At 43.4% G+C, this 15,996-nt stretch overlaps 1 protein-coding gene across 3 annotated transcripts; it reads left to right on the forward strand.

The window, feature by feature from the left end:
* The first annotated feature begins 850 nt into the window (after positions 1 to 850).
* LOC142933564 (phosphorylase b kinase regulatory subunit alpha, liver isoform) lies at positions 851 to 15,691 on the forward strand. Of its 3 annotated transcripts, XM_076077698.1 has the most exons (32): positions 854 to 1,162; positions 1,284 to 1,366; positions 2,554 to 2,712; positions 3,364 to 3,411; positions 4,217 to 4,385; positions 4,613 to 4,695; positions 4,901 to 4,981; positions 5,089 to 5,187; positions 5,285 to 5,431; positions 5,568 to 5,621; positions 5,765 to 5,887; positions 6,005 to 6,100; positions 6,395 to 6,502; positions 6,696 to 6,774; positions 7,012 to 7,146; positions 7,232 to 7,341; positions 7,459 to 7,603; positions 7,867 to 7,945; positions 8,030 to 8,190; positions 8,283 to 8,453; positions 9,004 to 9,125; positions 9,209 to 9,345; positions 9,469 to 9,631; positions 10,718 to 10,797; positions 10,900 to 10,978; positions 11,057 to 11,186; positions 11,278 to 11,379; positions 11,997 to 12,115; positions 12,763 to 12,816; positions 13,662 to 13,895; positions 13,972 to 14,172; positions 14,275 to 15,691. In XM_076077698.1, exons 2-32 carry the CDS (start codon positions 1,289 to 1,291, stop codon positions 14,446 to 14,448), a joined length of 3,720 nt encoding a protein of 1,239 aa, XP_075933813.1. In that variant the 5' UTR covers positions 854 to 1,162; positions 1,284 to 1,288; the 3' UTR covers positions 14,449 to 15,691. The 3 variants fall into 3 exon arrangements, 2 of the variants coding, with proteins under 2 accessions (XP_075933814.1, XP_075933813.1); XM_076077699.1 differs by lacking the exon at positions 12,763 to 12,816 and having other exon boundaries at positions 853 to 1,162; XR_012947605.1 differs by lacking the exons at positions 13,972 to 14,172; positions 14,275 to 15,691 and having other exon boundaries at positions 851 to 1,162; positions 12,689 to 12,816; positions 13,662 to 13,756.
* Positions 15,692 to 15,996: the final 305 nt, after the last annotated feature.

The raw sequence follows: 15,996 nt of genomic DNA on the forward strand, positions 1-15,996 counted from the left end.
AGCACCAGTCATCTTGATATATAGGCAACATTATTGAAAAACTATAATGATGAATATATTTTGTTATGACGTAAAATCATCCCCAGCCACATTTACGTCAAAGAGTTAACCCCCCCCCCCCCCCCATCCAAACTCCACTGGCGGAAGCTGCCATTAGATAAGAATGCATTAGCAGTTAACGTTAACTAACAGACAGGGCACTGAGGGTTGTTTTGACTTACTGTACACACTGCTTGTGTTGCACATTGTAATTATTAAGTCTACAAATAGGTCTGCATTAGGCCTACACTATTTATCTATCTATCTATCTATCTGTACACTTAAGTATTGACAAAAGAAAAAAACGCTGTCTCATCTAAAATCCATAGTATTAACTAACCATGATCATAAAACTGATTTACGGCAGCTGACCTGTCGTAACAACAATGGGTGTTCCCAGGAAATGTGGCTCCGCCCGCTCAGCTTGGCAGTTTCTTGACGGGTGCCGAACGAGTGCCACAGACTTGCCACTGTGGAGCCAGTGCCACACATATATCACCCAACGTTATATCAAATAGGTTGAATTAGCTCCACCACAGCAAGCTACTACATCGAAAAACATAATAGGTACTTTTTTTTTTTAAACTTTAGGTACATTTTAAATAGAGTCCACGAAAAGACATTGTTTCCTGTAGCACTTCATTTGTATGACATTTGGTATACAAATAAGCCTTTTGGGAAAGTTCCTGCCTGTTTCCATCTGCGCTGTGCCCTGAAACATTGGAAAAGAAAGAAATAGGGGGCCATGTGGCGCCCCCTGTCGGCAGACACTCAAAGAACAAGAACATCATGTCATATTTTTTTTCCAGGGCGGATGTACAGTTTAGTTGCTCTCAGACGTCCTCTGCACGTGCGCTGTTCCTGTGAAACCTCACGTGTCACCTGAAAGGCCTGACTCTACACGCCCAGCGTCTTGAACGGAGCGCCGGGCTGTGTGTGTGTGTGTGTGTGTGTGTGAGAGAGAGAGAGAGAACACAGGCAATTGTCATGTTCGTGTTGTCAAAATCAGCTGGACGCTACTAGCTCCGACTAGCGAGCTGTAGCCGAGCAGCAGCCTCTGCAGAGCGGCGAAGCTGTCACATCAAACCGCAGGACTGGAAGGATGGATCTCTAACCCTGCGTGGTACGTTTCCTCAGTGATTGAGCTGCATGTAGTCGCCGTATTGGCCATACGGTCATAATTACTGACGAGCCTTCGGTGCTAGCTCCTTGTTCAGACATAACCTGTTGTGTTGTGTGCGCAGTGAGGATGAGGAGCCGCAGTAACTCCGGAGTGAGGCTGGACGGCTACGCCAGGCTGGTCCAAGAGACTATCCTGTGCCACCAGGTGAGTCCGGACATACACGGCAGCATACAGGCGAGAAACAGCAGTACCACAGGGTAGACAAGTACAAGTCCTGCATTTACTTGCATAAATCTACATATGTTTGCATCAAAATATTCAAAAGTACTTGTTATGTAACATGGCCCATTTCAGAATAATTGATCTGTTATATCATTGGTAAAGAAAGATCACAATGCGCTACACTAAAGCTGTCAAATATATGTTGTAAATGAGTAAAAAGTGCAATGTTTGCCTCCAAAATAGTGGAGTTGAAGTATAAAGCAGCATCAAATCAAATGAGCAAGTTAACGTACAAGTATCTCAAATTTGCACTGGAGCCTTTGCACTTACTTACTCTCCACCACTGTATTTTATTTAATGGGAACTGTTGAGTTCTGTTAGATGTTTTTTAGCGTTGTCATCAAGCCCTCTGTTACCTCTGTTATCGCCGCACAGAAATAAACAAGACGTGAGCAAAGTTCAGCCTCTGGAGTACAGGCTGAGGACCGGAGCACTATGCACCTTTATCTGTACTTCAACAGCTGTCTAAGTTTAAACGTGTGACCCAGAGGGTTCACAGCTGATGGAAAACAGTGCCAACTTTCCTTCCACAGCATGAATATGCCAGGGTGTAGGTTTGGTTTCAGAGGGAGGGAGTGAGTGAGGGAAGGAATGAGGGGGAGGGGGAGGGGGGGGGGGGGCACACTAGGAAGTGTCAGGTTCTTCAATCAAAAACTTGAAACTTTAGAAATTGCACAAACCCAACTTAAAGTCACATTTACTGTCATTGATAGAGAACTGATACTTTGATTATGTTTTCGTGATGTCTCCTGCCTTATATTTTCATTAATGTTCAATGCTAGTATTTCTAGGACAATATAACAAAAAACAACTTTCAACAGTAAATTGTATCACAGAATAAATGATTTAGAGTTGAAACAAGTGGAGTAATTGTCTGATCAATTAACAATGAAAAATGACTTGTCAAATATTTTGAAAATCTTCTTCATGTCCTTACTGTGTGTGTGTGTGTGTGTGTGTGTGTGTGTGTGTGTGTGTGTGTGTGTGTGTGTGTGTGTGTGTGTGTGTGTGTGTGTGTGTGTGTGTGTGTGTGTGTGTGTGTGTGTGTGTGTGTGTGTGTGTGTGTGTGTGTGTGTGTGTGTGTGTGTGTGTGTGTGTGTTTGTTTCAGAACCCAGTGACAGGACTTCTCCCTGCCAGTGCCCAGAAGAAGGATGCCTGGGTGAGGGATAATGTGTACAGCGTCCTGGCCGTGTGGGGGCTGGGCATGGCGTACCGCAAGAATGCAGACCGCGATGAAGACAAGGCCAAGGCCTACGAGCTGGAGCAGGTGTGTTTTGGACAGAGAGAGGGTTAATGTTCACACCGGGGTCTGTTTGTCACACCTAGAAACACCTAGAAACAACTCCTAGAATTGTGTATTCTAGGAATACATCCTATTAATCTAAAACAAGATGTCTTATTCTCAAATTGATGTTTCAAACTCTGAACTGTAGGGGAATATAAAGTATGCTAATTGTTACATAACTAACATGGTAAAATAATTAAGTCAGTGCTAAAAGAAGTTTATTAATCAGCCGTCATTCTTAATTGAAAGAGTCGGAAATTAAAGTAATTGAGCAATAAAAAATCCTGGTTACAACTTCACAAATTTTCTTTTTATTCATATATAGTATGTTACAAATGACGTCATTTGGATTTTTGGCTGTTTGTCGGAGAAAGTAGCAAATTATAAATATCACTTTTAGCTCTTTTGACATGTTTTTATAGATTTAATGATTACCAATAAATCAAGACATTTAATACAATACCAAGACAAAAGTGAACGAACTTTGAGCCGAACTGAACGGAGTGATTAGAATCAGCAAAGGGTTTTGTGACATTTCGTCTCTTTTCTACTAAAAAAAACAGAAAATAGTTTGGATTGTGGGGAGGTTTTGTTGTATTTTCGTAGCTTACGGATGTTGTTGTTTGTCGGCAGAGTGTGGTGAAACTGATGCAGGGACTTCTTCAGTGCATGATGAGACAGGTAAGACATCATATCCTTGTGGTGGAAAATCCGATAAGGGTAAATGTGTGTCCTGGTTCTTAGAAACCACAACATGTTATCTGTTTTATGTAAACAGCCTCTCCGGCTCTCTGACCACAGTCGGCTGCTATCTGCACAGGCACGACGTCGGCAGTTAGTCAGACAGATAAACAAACTAATTATTAACAATGTGAATTGAAGTAAAAGCTCCAGTCACACTGTGTATTGTTTGTTGCTCTCATCTTGCATTATTGGAATTAAGACCAAGACGCCAAATTCACAGCAGAGTGTTAAAGTGCCGCAGTGCTCCCGGAGCCATAAAGCAAAGAGGCTTCCTCCTCTGCTGCAGCGAAATCATCATCAGCAGGTCTAAATACACGACTGACTGGGAAACAGCAGACAGTGATCAGAAGCCTTTATAATGTTCTAATCATGTGAACAGGGCTGTGAATAACAAGGTCATTCCTTTTCATGTCAGCGCTCTGTCCTGCATTATGATCAATAACAGGATATGGAGCATAAGTGGGATTCTACTGTGCATGTAACACACTCTTTGGGATTTATCTAACTGTTAATTATTTATCAATTCAAGTTTTCATTTTTTAAGGAATGTTTATGCAGAAATCTGTATGTTGTGGACCGTTTTGTTTTATCTCGTCCTCCATCTCTCTCTTCTAATACAACCATTTAGGGGTCTTGACTTTTTATGCTAATATCCCTTCTTAGAATCTTCTGGCCGAGACAAACACCATGGATATTTGTGTGTGTTTTGTGTATTCAAATGTGCATGTTCATGTGTCTTCAGGTGGCCAAGGTGGAGAAGTTCAAACACACCCAGAGTACAACGGACTGCTTGCATGCCAAATACCATACTCCCACCTGTGCCACGGTTGTCGGAGACGACCAGTGGGGCCATCTCCAGGTGGATGCCACCTCTATTTACCTGCTGATGCTTGCACAGATGACAGCCTCAGGTACCATTTCCCATTGCCCGTTAAAGGGGATTTTTGGTTCAAAAGACGCCACACATTTTTGACATAAGGATTTGAACATTTTCTGACTCTTGTGTAGTATTATAAAAAGACACCGTAGCAAACAGCGATGCTCCCTCCCTGCTTGGCCAGCTTCCCTTCTAGCTAGCACTGCAGGTCCTCGTACCTAACCGTGAGTTGTTCCCTGAGTGTGTCACGTTATCACGCAGGTCTTCGCATCATCTCAAACCTGGATGAAGTGGCCTTCATCCAAAACTTGGTCTTCTACATAGAGGCTGCTTACAAAGTGGCGGTGAGTAACCTTTTCAGAGGTTTTGGGTGTTTGGTTTAAAGAAAGCAAGAGGTAGAAGCTGACACACAGTTGACTGAAGAGAGGCAATCAGAGCAAAAGCTCATTTAGATATATTGCTTCAGCAGCGTTCCTCCAGCGTAAATCGCCTCGAGTGATGTCATTGTCGGTTGGGGCTGATGATTTTGAACATTCCCCCCCCCTGTAGGATTATGGGATGTGGGAGCGAGGTGACAAGACCAACCAGGGCATCCCCGAGCTCAATGGCAGCTCTGTAGGAATTGCTAAGGTACAGGTTATTGTTGCCAGCATTTATGATGTACAATACATAAAGACCACAAGAGGAAATTGTTTTGTATAATATGTATTGTGTGTATGCATTGTGGTGGTTCGCAGGCAGCCCTGGAGGCCATAGATGAGCTGGATCTTTTTGGTGCCCATGGGGGGCCGAAGTCAGTCATCCACGTTTTGCCTGATGAAGTGGAACGTTGCCAGGTACCGTTGGCTTGTTCTCTCAGCCCCCCCCCCCCCCCTCAGCATCGTCTCTGCTCATCTTTCTCCTGCTGAGCATGTCTGATGTGCTTCCCCTCAGTCCATCCTGTGCTCCATGCTGCCGAGAGCGTCAACGTCGAAGGAGATAGACGCCGGTCTTCTGTCTGTCATTTCCTTCCCTGCTTTTGCCATCGAGGATGCTGACCTGGTGGCCGTAACTAAGTCGGAGATCATAAGCAAACTGCAGGTGCGGTCTGAGCAAGACGCGACACACTCTGCACAGAAACGCTACAACAGTTCAGTGTCTTACCCTCTACTCCTTTCTCCTTGTACATGTAAGTCATTCAGCATGCTGACATTTCCACTCTTTGGTGTCATTTCAGGGTCGCTATGGCTGCTGCCGCTTCATCCGGGATGGATATCTTTGTCCTAAAGAGGTACGATTTTCATCTAAATGCTGAGATTTATAATGTATTTAACTGCTGTAGAAATCCTGCAGCAGGGACAGAATAATTGTATTATTATGTGTATAATCTGAGCTGGAAGGGTCTACTGCATTCCCCGTCTGTTTTCTCACTAGGACCCATCTCGACTGCACTACGATCCCGCAGAGCTCAAGCTGTTTGAGAATATCGAGTGCGAGTGGCCCGTGTTCTGGACCTACCTCATCCTGGACGGTGTTTTTACTGGAGACCACGTGCAGGTAATACAGCCAAACACACTGGTCCTGTTTCTACTGTACTCGCACAGTCGTGGAGTCCCTTTGAATGGCTTCTGCTGCAGATGTAATAGTGAACAAATGACTGTGGCCCTTGAACAGGTGCAGGAGTACCGTGAGGCGCTGGAGGGCGTTTTGATCAGAGGGAAGAACGGCATCAAACTGTTGCCTGAACTTTATGCTGTGCCTCGTGACAAGGTATCCCACCTCCGTCGGACAAGCATGGCAGATGTATATTTATTCCAGTCTTATTCTAGTTGCATTGTCTGAAAAAAAACCCACCAACCAGTCTGAAGTCATGAAAGATATGAGATTAACTGTAACCTGAAGATGACAGGACTACCGGATAACAGCCTGATAGTGACATCATTAGGTCAAAATCTTACTTTGTCTAATCGTCTTTTCTTTATTTGGGTCTACTTAATCTCTCTGTTTTAGGTCTGTCCAAGGATTGTTTTTACATATATTACCAGTATGTTCTGCCTCTAACAGGTGGAGGAGGAGTACAGCAACCCTCACTCAGTGGACAGGGTGGCCATGGGGCAGCTGCCGCACATGTGGGGACAGTCGCTCTACATCTTGGGCTGTCTTCTGGCCGAGGTATTCACAGGGCCCCAAGAACACCACCACTGATGTTGGCTTACAAAAATGCATATTTCTTTTTGTGTTTTATTGTAAATGCATTTTTACAAGATGTCTACAATAGACAATGGAGCCATACAAACTACATCTCTTTAGTAAACATAAAAACACTGCCATCTGTAATAACTTCTCTCTTTTTCTCTGTTTTAAGGGTTTTTTAGCACCAGGAGAGGTAGATCCCCTCAACAGGAGATTCTCTACAAACTTCAAGCCAGATGTTGTGGTACAAGGTTAGTGATTGATCATTAGTTCAAAAGAAATGTCAGCCCAGAGGTTAGATCCCATAGGAAGTGAAAAATAAGGTACAGAAAGTAACAAAGAAGAAATAACCAACACTCCATCGTGTGTCAGTTGTGCAAAGAAGAATGAAGACTCGCACTTTACGTGCTGTACTAGCATTGGTTTATATACAGACTCCCTTCTTGAAGGCAGATTATAATGCGTTTCTTTGTATACGTGTGTCTCAGTTTGTGTTGTAGCAGAGTCAGAGATGATCAAGGAGTTGCTAAGCGATCATGGGGTCGTGGTCCAGACGATGTCAGAAGTTCTGCCCATCAGGGTCATGCCTGCTCGCATCCTCAGCCATGTCTACGTCAGACTGGGTAAACGAGCACCAAGCGCTCCTTCCTTCAGTGTGCAGGTGCGTGTTTGTGTCATAATAAGAGCAACGTCGTGTCTTTGCCTCAGGGAACTGCAAGAAGCTGAGTTTGAGCGGGAGGCCCTACAGACACATTGGAGTTCTGGGAACGTCCAAATTCTACGAGATCAGAGACCGCTCTTATATATTCGCCCCCCAGGTAAAACTGGCTTGAGATGTTGCAATGGTCATAATCACAACCATGGAAGTGGTAATACGACTGATTAATACTCTGGTTTCTTTCTTTCTGTCTGTTTCTCTCTTTCCTGTCCTCCAGTTTCTGGATCAGCACCATTTCTACCTGGCGCTGGACAACCAGATGATTGTGGAGATGCTGCGAACGGAGCTGGCCTATCTCTCCTCTTGCTGGAGGATGACAGGGCGGCCCACGCTCACTTTTCCTATCACCAGCAGCATGCTGGGTAATAAGGCTCTTATCTTATTTTAGCAAACCAGTCTCACAGATTAGGTTTTCAGTGTTTTTGGAAGTTTTGATGAAATCTTCTCCCATTTAATTTACATTCCAGCAGCTTGTAGAAATCTCATCCAAAACATGTTTTGGGGGAAAACACAAAGGTGGAACTAGGATTACTCTGGCCAACAAGGTCTCGGTTACATTCCATATTGCTATTTTGTCAATTTACTTCACTGCGCTTCACAGCACTTGTTTACTTTTTATGTCCAGTTGAAGATGGAGATGCGCTTGATCCGTGTATCCTAGCAACCCTCAGGAAGCTACAGGATGGCTATTTTGCTGGAGCGAGGTCTGTTTCCATCTGTGACACAGACACGTCATACTGTTAGTGTTTTGAAATGTCTGTCACATGACAGTGTGGATGTTGTCGCAGGGTGCAGATGTCAGACCTCTCCAGTGTCCAGACCACTTCGTTCCACACTCACCTCAGCTTCCTGGACGAAGAAGACGACGACAGCTTACTCAAGGATGAGGATGAGGACGAGGAGGATGATGAAGACTATGGACAGGAGTATAACATCTGTGGGCCCTCAGGTAGTTGCTGATGAAGTGTGTGTGTGTGTGTAAGTCATACCCGATTGAACTGTAAGTAATGAATTGTATGTTGTTGTTTTTTTTAACTCCAGAGGGCTCAAAAGACATGTTTGACCAGTACCTCACCCAGCTCCTTCACAGCACCACCACCAAGTGCCATCTTCCTCCCATCCAGAGGGGGCAGCACCACGTGTTCAGTGCTGAACACACCACCAGAGACATCCTGTCCTTCATGGCCCAGGTCCAGGGCCTGAACGTTCCTAGTGAGTTATTAGGAATCAGATGAATACTTCAAAGTCTGTTTTCTCATTGAATAGTGTTTCCTGTAATGCCGCCGTCCATGGTTAGGGATTGGTTGAGGTTGAACGTTAAGCTTAAGTCAGGCGTTGCTGATATTATTTGGCTTGGGCCAAATCAATGGGGAAAAAAAGAAAGAACAAACTCTGTTTGCTATGCAACTTTTATTCTCTTCCTCCTGCAGATTTATGTAAATATTGACTGATAATCGCCTCGATAGCCCATAATTCAATGCAACCACAAGACATGTGGTTTTAGGGGCACAATTAGACTGTTTGAAACCACTCACTGAACTTGTTCTTTCACTCCTGCCAACTCTAAATCTAATCTGATTCTGAACGCAACAAAGTAGAAGCCCATTGTGTTGAGGTTGTTAACCGGGTAAGAAATCTCTTAGTGGTACAATACAAATCACATTAAACTAGATACACCAGAAATTAAAATGAATTGGCCGCGCCTCAAAAGCTCTCCTCTTTCACTTCACTGTTACACATTGTCTGAATTTGTGTATTTCAGAGTCTTCCATGTATCTGCCTGTGACTCCTGTCAAGAACAAACGCCGCAAAGCTCTCAACCTGCTTGAAATTCACCCTCCTCCTCCTCCTCCTCAGCATGGCCCAAATGTAAAGCAGCACAAGGTAGGCACAGCAGAAGCTTGTTTCTCTTGTGACGTCGCTGTTGCTCTGAGGTATATTTGTCTTACGCTGGCATCCCTCGCAAGTCCCACAGCGCTGCGGAATTGCACCTGCCTCGAGACTCCCAGGGCAACACAGACTTTGCCGTGTTGGTGAGGCAGCTGAGAGAGTGTCCGACTCTGCAGGACCAGGCGGACATACTCTACATCCTTTACGCGATGAAGTACGGACATAGAGACAGCTACGCACACGCAGAGCTCATTTTCAGCTTTGTCACACTAATAAGTAAACGTTTTTTGTGTATTGACCCATCCTGTGTGTTTTTTTGTTTTTGCCCGATAACCAGAGGTGCTGATTGGCTGGTGGAGTTGTCAGGTCCCGGGCAGGGCGGGGTCAGCGTGCGTTCCCTGCTCGAGGAGCTCTATGTTCAAGCCGGAGCCTGCAAAGAGTGGGGACTCATCAGATACATCTCTGGGATACTACGAAAGAGAGTGGAGGTCCTTGCCGAGGTCAGTGAAAAGTCAGTCATTTTCTGTCTCAGCAGACGGAAGGTGGCTGAGCAGTTAGTTAGAGAAGAGTTCTTTGTGAGCAACAAACAGTTGGTCCTGAATAAGCCTAAAAGTTTAGGCCTGATACAAAACCTTTGGACCTCACTCAGGACTTGAGAGGAGCCTTGTAGATCCTTGATTGGCACGCTTGTCTGTGACGTCACCCAGACGGCCTTAAAGAGACATTTTGAAGCCTTCTTTTGAAAGTTTTCTTCTCTCTGTAGCAGCAGAATCACATTATTTAATTATAGATGCCAAGCAAGTTTCGCACATTGGGTTTGCTGAGTTGTTGACAGATGATGGTGATGGTAAAGATTCAGTAAATTCAAAGTTGTACAGAGTTCAATACAAAATAAAAAGCCTCTCAAACTGTTTCCGAGAGTAGCAAAACAAGTCGCCTATAACTCAACTACATATCATAGTTTGAAAAGTTATTTATTATTATTATTGAAATACATAAAGAGCCATTCCACAAAGAAACATGTTTTGCCTTTTGTCTAGTTTTCCTCCCGCTGAAGAGATCTTCTCTCCTCGACAAAACAGAAAACTGACACACATTCATTCATATCTAAACCGCCTTTATAGAATCCGCCCTGATCCAAACATCAACAGTATGAATTAACATAAATGTATAATTCATGGCTGAGTCACTATCAAACCATGTTCTTTCATCTGGATCAATTACTTGGAAAAGAAAACTACTGTCCATCTATCAAAATACAGAAAAGGTTCTAACACCATCTATTGGCCATTAGAAGAACAGCACCAGAACACATAGAATCAGAATCAGTAGGTTTTTACATACGAGGAATTTACCTTTTGTGTTTAGTGCACAATATGAAAAAAAGTGTTTTTGAAGTGAAAAGAGCTGCACAGTGTTCCAGATGAAGACTGACTTTAGTACTTGCCAATGATGAAGTGACTCTGAGGAACACTTTGAACACCTGCTGAATAACTTCAAAAAGAGGCTCCTCTACAGAATCAATAAACTGTGAGATCATTTGAATCGTTTATAAATGAATAAACCTGCATTTGTCTACTCCTCAGGCCTGCACAGATCTGATTTCCCATCACAAGCAGCTGACTGTGGGCTTACCTCCTGAACCCAGGGAAAGAGTCATCACAGTGTAAGCCGGTGTGGCCGAAGTGATTTTGTGCTCACGTTAAGGGTTTGTTAAATTCATTACCGAATAGTTAACCAACTCTTCCTCCTCCCTTTTTCCTTTTAGTCCACTTCCTCCCGAGGAGTTGAACACTCTCATCTATGAAGCCAGTGGTCAGGACATCAGTGTAGCTGTACTCACACAGGTAACTCTATCAACTTTTGGGCTGCCACAGGACTTTTTTCAGACGCTACAGCTGTGTGTGTGTGTGTTTGTCATGTAGGAAATCATGGTGTATCTCGCCATGTACGTGCGCTCCCAGCCTGCTCTGTTCGGGGACATGCTGCGCCTCAGGATAGGACTCATCATGCAAGTGATGGCCACTGAGCTGGCTCGCAGCCTGCACTGCTCTGGTAGGAGAACCAAGCGCCAAACACTGTGTATGGACATAAACAACCTTGCATGGTTAACAAAATAAAAATAAACTTTGTGTCATCTCTGTAGGGGAAGAGGCGTCTGAGAGTTTGATGAGCCTGAGTCCTTTTGGCATGAAAAACCTGCTGCATCACATCCTCAGTGGCAAAGAGTTTGGGGTGGAGAGGAGCAGTGAGTTTCTCCGGTTTCTTCTTTCCTCATCATTTATGGTGGAACCTTAGTTTAGTGAGAAGGTTTAGAGAAGAAATTAGGCAATGAAAGATGTCAGAATGAGCCAAAATCAAGTAGAGCTGACAAAATAATTGTAAGACACTGTAGCTGCAGCAGCTGTTGTTAAGTTTAATCAATGTTGTTAGCCGTGCAGCATGCTGGTCTGTCTGTCAATCCACCACTTTAGTCCAGACTGAAATCTTGACAACTATTTTAATGCATTGCCATGACATTGCGTACTGACATTCATGCTCCCCAGAGGATGAATCCTGCTGACTTCGGTGATCCTTTAACTTTCACTCTAGCGCCGCCAGCAGGTCAACATTTCACTTTGTCCAATACTTTGGTACGTGACCAAAAACCCGCAGAGCCAACGACATTTCCATCAACTTCAGCTATAATTTCTATTTCGATGCAAGTCAGCAAATGCTAGCAATTGTCTTTTAGTATCTAGTGGTGTGAGCATTTAGCTCAAAGCGCCTCGCAGAGCCACTTGCATGGCTCCAGAGGTCTGGAACCAGGCTATAGCATAAGTGTCCAATGGCCTTGTTTGTTTTGATTCTGTCTCTGTTCATCAGTGCGCCCCATCCAGTCAACAGCCACGAGTCCTGCCATCTCCATCCATGAACTCGGCCACACTGGAGCCACCAAGACTGAACGCACAGGGATACACAAGCTGAAGAGTGAGATAAAACAGGTGGGAAAGTAAAAAACAACAGGGTGATAATCGGGGTGTATCTTTGTAAATATGCTGTGCTTCATGTGCTTTGATCTGTCTGTCTGTCTGTCTGTCTGTCTGAATAGAATAACAGTGTTCTTGCTTTGGGTTTCAGCTGGATGACTCTCGGCCTCTCAGTGTGGGTTGGGTTTGATCATATTTAGCATGTTTCTAACGTCAGCCTTACGTCATACACCTCGCCGGCTCTTAACATTTGGTCAGCCACAGCGCCCTCCATAGCTGGAACGACTTTCACTTCATCACATAGCAGTAGGAGATTATGATTTGCCTATCACACAGTAATGGTTTCTGTCAAGAAGGTATTTTTCATTCATTTCAATTCAATTCATGAGTTCCTGGACCAATCCAGACCTTGATTAAGCTGCTTTTAAGTAGCCCACACACGCTCTGTGATAGTATTTTGGCATGGAGTGGCATCTTTTGTCAAATGGTCTTTCTTGTGATCAGTAGTAAAGTCATTTTACCTCCAAGAATCTTTCTCACTAGTTGCACAAGTTGAATTAGAGTTTTCACATCTCCGTGTGGCTGCAGCATCGTCATGTCTGCAGTATGAGAACCATGTGAACCATCTCAAACTCTCCTCCGTCATCCATACCCATGTGTAGATCTTCAGCGGCGGACTTTCCTTGAGTAGCAATGTCACATCTCCTCGCTCCACGGTAAACCATTTCACCTCATCTGCTTCCAATTAGCTTGGTTTGTCCTCCGTAGGGTTGCCGTAGTTTTGTATTTCATATTTTGTGTCTCTCTGCATTCAAGGATAAGGCTGGCAGGGTTATTTGTTTATTCGATTAATTATTGATTTAAATAACACCAGCCTTGTCCTTTCACATGTCTGCTGAAGTGTTTTGCAGAATGTGCTACAGCATGATATTAATATGCATGAATGATTGCATGGCCTGTATAACTATAGATAAGGGCTAAAAGTATAATGTTTTGTGTGTGTGAGAGAGAGACTGTATATTTCAACCTTATTTACATGTATTTGTTATGGTGTGACACACCTGCATATCCTATTACGCTTGCCAGTACACTGCTTATTTTTAAAAGGCTCTCCACCACACACCTGATGGTGCAGGAGGGACGATTCATTTCAGACTTATGAATAGTAATCATTCTCTTAACGGGGAACTCCACTGATTCCAAACATCAGAGTCTGTTCACAGGTCTTGGGGGGGTATGACTGCATAATGTGGAAAAAGTTGCCTAAAGCCTTTTTTGGCTCCAGAGTGAGCTGCGTGAAATAGGATCAATGTCCTCAAGTGATGTCACTTAAGTCGGCGTCAGTTGGGACTAAAGACGAGTTTGAAAAAGAAAGAAAATCTGTTGGTGTGGAGTTAGAAAGCTTGCCAGACCTCTGCAGCCTGTCTGTGAAACGGACACTACTGACAAGTGCAATGGTGTATATAAGGAGTGTGTTTAAAGTACATGAAGATAAGGTTTAAAATCAGTAAAATGCTCCATTGAATATGTGTAAAAGTATATTCCTGTTCTCTCACTACAGCGCTGCAGCAGCCCCTCCACCCCCAGTGGGATCCTGTCCCCAGTGGGCCCCGGTCCAGGAGATGGACAGCTGCACTGGGAGGACAGGCAAGGCCAGTGGCTGAGGAGACGCAGGCTGGATGGAGCCATCAACAGAGCACCAGTGGGGTTCTACCAGAAGGTCTGGAAGATCCTGCAGAAGTGCCACGGCCTGTCCATCGATGGCTATGTGTTGCCCTCGTCTACCACAAGAGAAGTAACGGCTCACAGACTAAAGCTGGATTTAGGACTTCCTGTATGTGTGTGTATTTAACTCAGTGTTTTCTCTGTAGATGACAGAGGGAGAGATCAAGTTTGCGGTGCAGGTTGAGTCCGTCCTGAACCACGTCCCTCAACCAGAGTACCGGCAGCTGCTCGTGGAGACTCTGATGGTTCTGAGCCTGGTAGCTGACGTGGACGTGGACAGCATCGGTGGCATTGTACATGTGGACCGCATCCTGCATCTGGCCAATGACCTCTTCGTCAATGACCAGGTACAGAGATAGCGGATGGCAAGAGGCACATTTTAGTTTGAAGGGACGTTCATGTACAGTATGTTGACCGGGGTTCACTCTGTTCTGCCTCTGCTTACCCAGAAATCCCACAGTGCCAGTGATTATTTCCTTGAGAAGGACCCGGCGACCGGGATCTGCAACTTTTTCTACGACAGCGCCCCCAGTGGCAGCTTTGGCACCATGACCTACCTGTCCAAGGCGGCAATCACTTATGTCCAGGACTTCCTGCCGAGCTCCAGCTGCCTGATGCAGTGAAAAAGCAGACCGAACACCTGAAGAGACATGTTTTTTAGGTAACGGATCATCTGGCCAAAGGCAGCAAAGCTTCTCATTATCAGCTCATCCCATTCATGTGGTACTTGTGAGTATATACTCTTCAATAAACTCTGTAGCTCTCATACACTGATGTAACATCGTGGCGTTGGCAGCTGATTTCAAATCACGATTCAACAATTTATGTTTTTCTTTGTCGAGTCTAAACTGTGAACTTATTTATTACTTAAAACATGCAGCTCAAATGTGTGTTTACAGGACTTATTAACATGCATTATATGTAAATGAAAATGTGCAAATATATTAGCACATCTCTGTGCTCTTGGTGTTGTGTGTGTGTGAGAATATTATATGAACATTTAGCTATCTTGTAATCAAATATGTCACAGGTTATGATTCCACAGAGCTCGGCAGTTATCGGAGTTATCATTTCTTGTAATTTGTTCACACACATTATTTTCCTCAAATCAATAATGTGTACTTTTTATTTTCTGTTTTCGCTGTTACTTTTTAGTTTTATTTTATTTAGTCATATAATAATTCATTGTTCTACTGTAATGGATGACCTTAAATATATAAGTTATATATTTAACAATTTAACTATATATAACAATTTCTAATAATACAGTGTTGATGATACATAAACTTGCATTAGCTGTAGTCTTGTATCAATATAAACCTGTATGGGAACAAGAATCATTGTTTACCTCGAATGCCAAGAGGTTTCTGTCCTTGTGTTGTCTTTTGTGCAATGATTGAAAATCCATATGTCTGCTGTCTGCATATATGGCTGATATGGCGAGTCAAATTTTGCACGTACCTCAACATATTGATGGTTTGTTCATTTGTGTACAGTGAAGATAAGTTTATTATTGGTATGCTGGGATAGAAGTCTGCTTTCCTACTGGTACTTAGTAGTATTTCAAAATATATATATATATATATATATATATATATATTTCATGATGCATACGTAAAGAATGAAGTGGCAGTGCAGCTAGATATTGATAAAGTACCAGAGAGGTCCGGAGTATGTTGAATTGGGTCCTTGTAAGTCTCAGAAGCACAGAAAGGTAAAAAAATAAGTTTTAAATAACTTCCATCAAAGTGCTTTGATTTTGAAAGCAAAACAGCAGGAAACAGTAAATGTTGATATATTTGAATGCTGACATGAAAATCATGAACATTATACATGTTCATGCAATGATAAAATGATTTGACTAACGATGGTAACCTGTCATTTGTTTATTTACTGCCACATATCATTTTCTATAACCAGCAGTAGGAGGAGTTCTGATTGGTCAGAGCTCCAGCTGTTGCTTTTTGGGTTTAATTCGAATGATCTTCAGTGTACTAAGGAGCTGAAGTTCACTCTAATTTATTTTGTTGGAATACAGATACAACATGAGGTCTAAGCCCTGACAAGAGTTGAACTATGAGGTCCATCCCTAGTTTCCTGTTAACATACACAGAGAGTTTGGGGATTTGTTTTGAAAAATAATCCTTGGTCGGAGCTTCCTTTTAATAAAG

This window comes from Anarhichas minor, unplaced genomic scaffold (assembly GCF_050575085.1).
Source record: "Anarhichas minor isolate MPS153535 unplaced genomic scaffold, ASM5057508v1 ptg000062l, whole genome shotgun sequence".
In the NCBI taxonomy this organism is placed as follows: Eukaryota; Metazoa; Chordata; class Actinopteri; order Perciformes; family Anarhichadidae; genus Anarhichas; species Anarhichas minor.

Excerpts from the sequence above, each read along its gene's own strand:
- LOC142933564 (XM_076077698.1), top strand. The coding sequence starts at position 1,289 with ATGAGGAGCCGCAGTAACTCCGGAGTGAGGCTGGACGGCTACGCCAGG. Across the intron at positions 4,982-5,088 it reads GCTCTGTAGGAATTGCTAAG|GCAGCCCTGGAGGCCATAGA; the intron begins GTACAGGTTATT and ends GGTGGTTCGCAG. Across the intron at positions 12,116-12,762 it reads TGAAGAGTGAGATAAAACAG|ATCTTCAGCGGCGGACTTTC; the intron begins GTGGGAAAGTAA and ends ACCCATGTGTAG.